Genomic DNA, 7,372 nt, shown 5'->3' with positions numbered 1-7,372 from the left:
ACTACTTTGAATAAAAATCATTATTCATTCTTGGTTACAAAACAAATTAGATGAAACTTTTGGTACAGAGAAATTACACTGGACCAATTCGGAATACAAATGGAGAAATTCAAATCTGAATGAATGGTAATTATCCATTAATCCAACTACGTGAATACATTTATATTAGGCTGTTACAAAAAAAGACAGCCTTTCATCAAATATTATTTGATCCTTTCCTACATTTTCTGAAGCAACTCCAACAATAAAAAATGGAAAACGGTGACATGAAACGTACACCTATAAGATATATGAGTCTAAATAAAGCCAGAAACTTTAAGTGAGGAGAGGACAACAAATACAATCCATAAAAACATGAAGTACACAGATGTTACCCAAGCCCACAACCTTGGCCCACCTAGTTCTGCGCCAAAGATCAGACGACGGAGTACTAGAACAGCAATACAACAAGCTGATGTTACAAAGAATACTAGCAGGGAGAAACTGAGGCCTCCTGCATTTTGAATGTACAGTGGTTCGTGGTAGACGGCCAAGTTGTAAGTTGTATCAATCAACCACGGGATGCCAATGCCTATATAGATATTCACCGAATTGCTGGAACCGAAAAAGGAAAAAAAAAAAACATGTGATCAACTTCAACATCAAACTACAGTCAATAACAATAGTACAACATTTAGTAGCTAAGTGATATAATTAGATTTGACCATCTGCACTGGTGTCTAAGGCTTCTCAAAATGTGGTCTTAGTGGAATACTAGCAGATAGCAAATGTTCATTATCAAAATCTTAACATAAAAGAACCTGAGTGATGGTGAATAACTACCATATTCTCAGATAAACATAAAAGACGTATATTGGTTATAAGATGAATAAGGCAAACAATCACATGCAGGCCTGCTCAGATATTCTATCATGACCAGAAAAGAACCGGCTAGTGTGCACATGGATTCAATGACGGTGGGATCTGCACAAAACCAATGGGCACATATTATTGAATATGCACAGGACCAACTGAAATTACAAGGTAGATGTATGGAGCTGATCTAAAGAGTCAGCTGCATGCTGACCTCAACAACACATGCAGTGTTCTGTCTACTTAAGATGCAAGAACGCAAGAATACAGAACATGGCACTGGAAACAACATCTTGCATTCTTCAACATCGAGAAGAGATGCCAAGAACACAATAACAAAAGAAACAAGACTTAATCCCATCACTTTGTAAGCGACAACAAAGATCCTAATGCATCATTCATTTCTATCCAAGGTCCAAACCCCACAACAGAAAGTACTTCATATTCCTCAACACCAATTCAGTCCAAGTTCATATGGTGATTGCCCATTCAGCAACACTCGGATTTGAATCTGAAGCACTCCCTTCAGAGATGCGGTTATCTTTGGTCCATGTTTCATCACACTGGTGCTCATGCACTCACAAGCATAACATGCCCAAGGGTCTGATCTCATGAAGGTGGGGGAAAGGCTATGTAGTGAACATATATATACAAATTTATGCTGTCAAAAACCGCCCATATAAGGATAATATACTGTTGCAAGTAATTAGACCGCTTTATTGCCACCGTGTTGGTTCTACTCACTTGATGCATTCACCCTGAACCTGCTTCTCGACAATCATATAGTATTGACAACAATGGCAATAAAAGAATTTAGATAATTCTAGTTTATATTCAGTTTTCGGGCTGTCAATGCGAGCAGTAAACTTCATGCCAAAACCATTAGAGCAGAACCTGCAAGTGATGTTAGCGATGGCAGAATCTGCGGTTACTTGACGCTCAGCAGCAATCTTGCTTGCAACTAAGTCTGGCCATGAGGTTCCGCTGGCTAGGGCTGTAAATGCTATGACATAGGGATTAATTCCTGTAAGAGAACATTGAGAAAATTGATAAGCTGGTAATAATCAGTTACACTTTCGCATAAAAATGAATAGGAAATTTAATTTCAGGAAGATAAGATGGAAACCTGTAACACAGCTTATCTGATCTGTAAGCTGAGTAACCACATAAGCTATCCCACTAATGAAAATTAGAGAGCAAATAAAAGAAATCCAACCATGAGCAATTTGATATGGAGGCACAAAAGCAAATAGCAATCTCCATGGTGCAAGGCTTAATTGCCAAAGTACTCTTGCCAATCGTAAGCAAAAACCATCCCTTTTCTTTGATTCAGTGCTCTCCAACTGTCAACAGGAAACAGAACTTAGGGGGGGAAAAAAGAAACTTACAAAATTCTTCCTACTTTATCGAAAATGAATTGATCTAAAGTTCATTTCAAGAAGATAACCTATAACCTCCAGAATTATTTTCTAGCATGCCCTGCTAATTTAATAATGTCGATTAACTGCTGAAACAAAATATAGACGATAAAAGTACAATCCAAAAGGCCTAACTATGAGTCGGTTTGAGTTTTGACTAGCTCATGACAAAGGCTTATCCTCTTATCAGACATTTCCCCTGCTAAAAATTTGCAACTATGGAATTTATGAAACTAATGTTATGATTTCTGTCTCACCACAACTTTTGATGAGGTATCATGATGATAATCAGGAGTTGGAAGTAGACTTTAATTTAGTTTTCTTTGTTTAGAATAACATAAGAATGCCTAGAAGCACATCATAATTTATGAAATATGAGTAGTTTGAGCATTTAACAGTGCCTAACATTATGAGCAAAAGATTTACTTTTAATAACAAATAACTTATATACTATATAGAAATAAAGACTTCTAAGAAAAAAGAAAAAGAAAAATGTATAGTCCATTTTCAAGGAGTTAACACGAAATGTATAGTCCATTTCAAATATGTATATATCTGTGGGTGCATCTGTGTATGAGTAGAGCTATTGTGTGGGCATAGAGCTATTGTGTGGGCACTCACACAATACTACTTGTGAGGTTGATCCTGACCGAATGTTTAGGGCCCAGCACCAATGATGCGAAACATTGGATGTGATCTACATCTCTAAAATGCTTACTAGCAAAAAAAAAATCATGTGATTGGAGATCCTTGGCCTACGCATTGAGTTGACTAAAGTGGACTGTTTGAATAACACAAAACTATGCATATTTCTTGAACGTGGATACATTCATTAGGGATCTGCAAATCACATAATTTTTTTGATAATAAGCAGTTTAGAGATAGTTGATCATGCCTCTGGCTTAAATCATTGATGTCAGGCCCACCCCACACATTCAGTTTGGATTGACCTTACAGTACTATCATGTAGGCACCCACACAATAGCTCTACTCTCTCTCTATATATATGTGTGTGTGCGCTCGTGCGGGCGTGCACATATATATGTACATATACATATACCTAATACCTATGTATCTATATATCAATATATCTATATCTATATCTGCATATATACATATATATGTGTGCGCGTGCGCGCGCGTGTGTGTGTGTTAAAGAGAGAGACTTAGATATAGATATGTACGTCTATTCTTAAACTGAAAATGACCCATTATCTAAGGAGAGAATTCTAAATAAATTAAGGTTCTAACCATTACTGCATCAAGAAATTGTTGTCTCCAAACTGAAACTACATCAAGATCTTCAACAATTTTCCTCTTGATTGACGCTGGTGTAGAGAATTCTGCCATATCATTTTCTGGCACACTTTGGTAGACTGGACCTGTAAAATACTTGCCTGTGAGATCAACAACATGACAACTCAAAGTAATGTCCCTTTTTCTTTCATTGCCTTACTAGAAAAGAGTTGAGCCTGGACCAGCTCTTCTTATCAAAGAGAAAAAATAAGGTTTGTGCACAAAAAGAAAAGACTGATATAATAGAGATACCAAGCAGAAGTGACATACACAACCAAATCTTGAATTCTACCAATCACAGACGATTATGAAAATAATAATTAACCTTTTAACCACAGGAACAAATTAGACATTCTTATTACTTGGTAAAATAAGAATCATCATCTCAGGTGAAGATATAAAAGAGAATTGTAAGTTTGATATGAAATCGTGCCTTCCCATGCTTATACCTTCGCACAGTGTTAAAGGATTTACCAAGATATGCTTGAAGTTCACAATTTCACATGGGCATATTGATGTGAGCAGACATCAATATATCACGTAACAGAGTTCTAAGTACAGAAAGGCAGTAGAGAGCATATCTTAGTGACTCGCTAATGTATTGCTACCAGTATGAGGGTTCAGTACACACGCTATTTGTTGTACCAACCCCAACAATGTACCATGTATCAATACAGTAGTGTACCATACTAGAGCACACCGACAAGGTACTAGTACAAGGCCAGTAGCCCAGTAACTTTGTTGCCAGATTGAGAGTGGGTACAGGAGTGGGTACCAGCAGTTCAAGGAGCCGACATTCTAAAAACTTTTGACAGAAACACAAATGAAGTGATTGTAGCTACAAGTTGCCAAGGCATTTCTGAAGTGAGTATACTTCCCAGTTAGAAGTTCCAGATTACCAGTCCAGCACTGAGACTTAAAATATTTGCATGTATTATGGTCGTCATTCATATTATGGACCAGCCTGGAGTTCTACTGCCCTGCAGCCCAAAATAATAGCTTATGAATTTTAATACTGAGGAACATCTGGTAGAGTCAGTACAGGTCTTACTAAAAAATAGCAAGACCTGATCAGCCTTGCAGAATGACAGTTGAGTATGAGAAGCTCAAGAACCACTGTGATGGTATTAACAAGTAATTGTGAAATATTTTGTCTTTAGAAACTCAATGAATACAAGACATTCTTAAAATAAGAGATTGGAGGACTGAGCAAATAGGCACTTCTAAGGTGTTACATTATTGATCCATGCTTTGAAAACTGATTGGGCAATTGACAAGGACACAAAAAAGCAAGAGAAATAGAGCCAGAGAATGCCAAAATTGATGCTACAGCACTACGAAGCATAAAGTAAGAAACAAGTATATTCTTAAAAAAGGAGTTGTACCATTTAAAGAGAGTGATATGAACCAATTAAAGTGGTATAGAAAGGTGCAACAAGGACTGAAGAAGTCCCAATAAGGGAGATGAATGAATCTGTATCCACAGGTCATGAAATAGGAAGCAAAGGCGAAGCTAACATCAACTGTCATAAGAAGGAATTTGAAAAAGCCTTTGGTGAAAACAAAACTAATCCTTTATCAGAATAATCAGCAAATAAAGGTTCCCAAAGCAACCCCAAACAATCTGGAGAAAGCTAAAAGCTAAGTTGTTATATGGTTATTACTTATTAGATGGTCTAATACTTGTGATTTTTCTATTGAAGCATGTCTGATGCAATCCATAGAAAGATCATTCGAACTGGTTCAATGGGCCTATTAAAATGGATAATGGGTAAGGTCAACTGGACCAGCACATGAAACCATGAAAAGCACTAACTCAACTATCTGTTTCTTTAAATTTATTAGAGCAAGAAACCAATATTTATGGATAAAATGGTGACAAGCTTTTAGTAGTTCACTTGTATTATTGTCAACCATTGATCATGTGACAAATGAAACATGTAAGTTCAATCATAGAATTATATATGCCCATATAGGCTATGATTTTGGTATAGAAATAAGGATGTTGCATGCTATTTACATGCTAAAAATCTGTTAGTATGTTGATGAACAGTAGAAATGGTACTTCCTCAAACAAAAACAACATTGTAAATGTTCCATCTATGTGGCATCCCAAGCCCTTGAAGATAACCAGAAACTTCAGGTTATGCAGTAAATATGAATTATGTAGAGCAGTTTGAGCAATCATAAAGGCTGTAATGAATGAAGTAGTGAACTGTTAAAGAATGGTCATATAATCCAATGACTACCAATTACCTGATGCAAATGAGGTCCAGAAATATTACAAGAATATGCCGCAGTTCATAAATAGAATAGATCACCAAATCAGCAGGGCCTATCATCTTTTGGATCGCAAACAGCGTATTAAGTTCAACAGCTCGATGTTACTCGTAAGGAAAGAGGATGCGACGTGTTTAACAACGGAATAAGAAACTATCTGGAACAGTACAAGCAACCATGAATAAGGGAAAAAGGAAGGTTACAGAATGGTTGGAATAACCAAATAACTGTCACCTACCTTGTGAGAAATGGCATCTGATGCATGCTATCTGCTTATCAATTTAGTAAGAAATCTACCATCATACATAGGTAGGTCACTTCTGAAGGAGACAATTGTTAGGATTTGACGTCTTGAGATTCGGTCCACATTGAGCCCACAGCGAGATCCGCGACGACAAACGGAATCCAACGAGCCCAAGAACAGCCCAAACGGAGTCCAGATGAAAAAGTTACGATCGAAGAAAGTCTGCACAAAGATCGAAGCAGCAGAGGCCAGCGGCGGCAGGCCGATGGAGCGAGCACGCGCGGCGGCGTGCGGGATGGCCACAAGTGCACGGCCCAGCTCGCGGACGGGCAAGCACAAGCGGGCGCACAGTGCGGCCCGCGCAGTTTTCCCACGCGGTCCACACGTGATGTGGACCAGCGGTCCATGGAGACCCACGTGGATCGGGCGGGCGTTTCTCCTAGGTTTCGCACGGTCCACGATGGACCGGTGGGCATTTTGGGCTGATTTCTCGTGGTCCACGATAGGTTCTCGTGGACCAATGCACGATCGAACGGTCAGTAGGGCTTGCGATCAAGATCCAACGGCTATGAGCCGTTCCAGGTGATCAGAGGTCGTGATGGGGCACGATCCAATGGTCAGTTTTCAATCTGAGATGCTATCGGATGGTCGAGAAGCAGCAGGAGTCTGATTCAGAGTCTGATTCCTATCTCAGCTGGATTTCAGGTCTTTAAAAGAACCTATGGCGAAACAGAGAGATCGTGTAGCAGTGGTGTGTTCGACCAAGGATCCAGAGCAATAGCAGACTGAGAGAAGCAGACAGAGAGCAGAGGCAGAGGTGCTTCAGGCAGACTGTCAGGCAGCGGACAGCGGTCGCTTTAGGAGTTTAGGAGGATCTTCCTAAAGAGAGTTTTTGTGAGGGAGAACTTCTTATGAAGGAGAGATTAGGTGTACGAGTATTGAGAGTATGATCTCCTCTTGTAATTTTTTCTTTTCTCATAGTGAAGCTTGCATGCCCCGTGGAGGCGAGCCTTTTGGCTAATCCACGTATTTGATTGTTTCTGTTTTATTTCTTCTTTTTTCCTGCTGCGACGCGTGGTATCGAAAATATCCTGTGGAGGTGGTGTCCTGACCAGACATCCCCAACAAGTAGTATCAAAGCGAGGCGGTACCAAGATGCAAATTACGGCAGTGGTGAGCAAGATTGAAGATGGAGAAGACAGACTCAATCAAGATCAACAGATTTGATGTAAAGAGCAATTTCTCTCTGTGACAGACAAAGATGAAGGACGTGCTCATCCAG

General features: G+C 39.1%; 1 protein-coding gene across 9 annotated transcripts in view; it reads right to left on the bottom strand.

The window, feature by feature from the left end:
* Positions 1–114: 114 nt before the first annotated feature.
* Positions 115–7,372, bottom strand: part of LOC105039854 (magnesium/proton exchanger 1) — a 33,509-nt gene continuing 26,251 nt past the window's right edge. For 6 of the 9 annotated variants that reach the window (XM_029262941.2, XM_029262943.2, XM_073250520.1 and 3 more), the window contains 4 exons: positions 3,522–3,667; positions 1,979–2,195; positions 1,747–1,876; positions 115–594 (listed from right to left, as the gene is read on the bottom strand). In XM_029262941.2, the coding sequence (XP_029118774.1) occupies positions 297–594; positions 1,747–1,876; positions 1,979–2,195; positions 3,522–3,667 (791 nt within the window). In that variant the 3' untranslated portion in view covers positions 115–296. Of the gene's footprint in view, positions 595–964; positions 1,617–1,746; positions 1,877–1,978; positions 2,196–3,521; positions 3,668–7,372 lie in introns of those variants that run through there. The other 3 variants (XM_010916158.4, XM_073250538.1, XM_019848789.3) reach the window with 2 other exon arrangements.

This window comes from Elaeis guineensis, chromosome 1 (assembly GCF_000442705.2).
Source record: "Elaeis guineensis isolate ETL-2024a chromosome 1, EG11, whole genome shotgun sequence".
Taxonomy (NCBI): domain Eukaryota; kingdom Viridiplantae; phylum Streptophyta; class Magnoliopsida; order Arecales; family Arecaceae; genus Elaeis; species Elaeis guineensis.
Note: the sequence above shows the minus strand (reverse complement) of the source record. Positions and strands in the feature narration are given on the sequence as shown.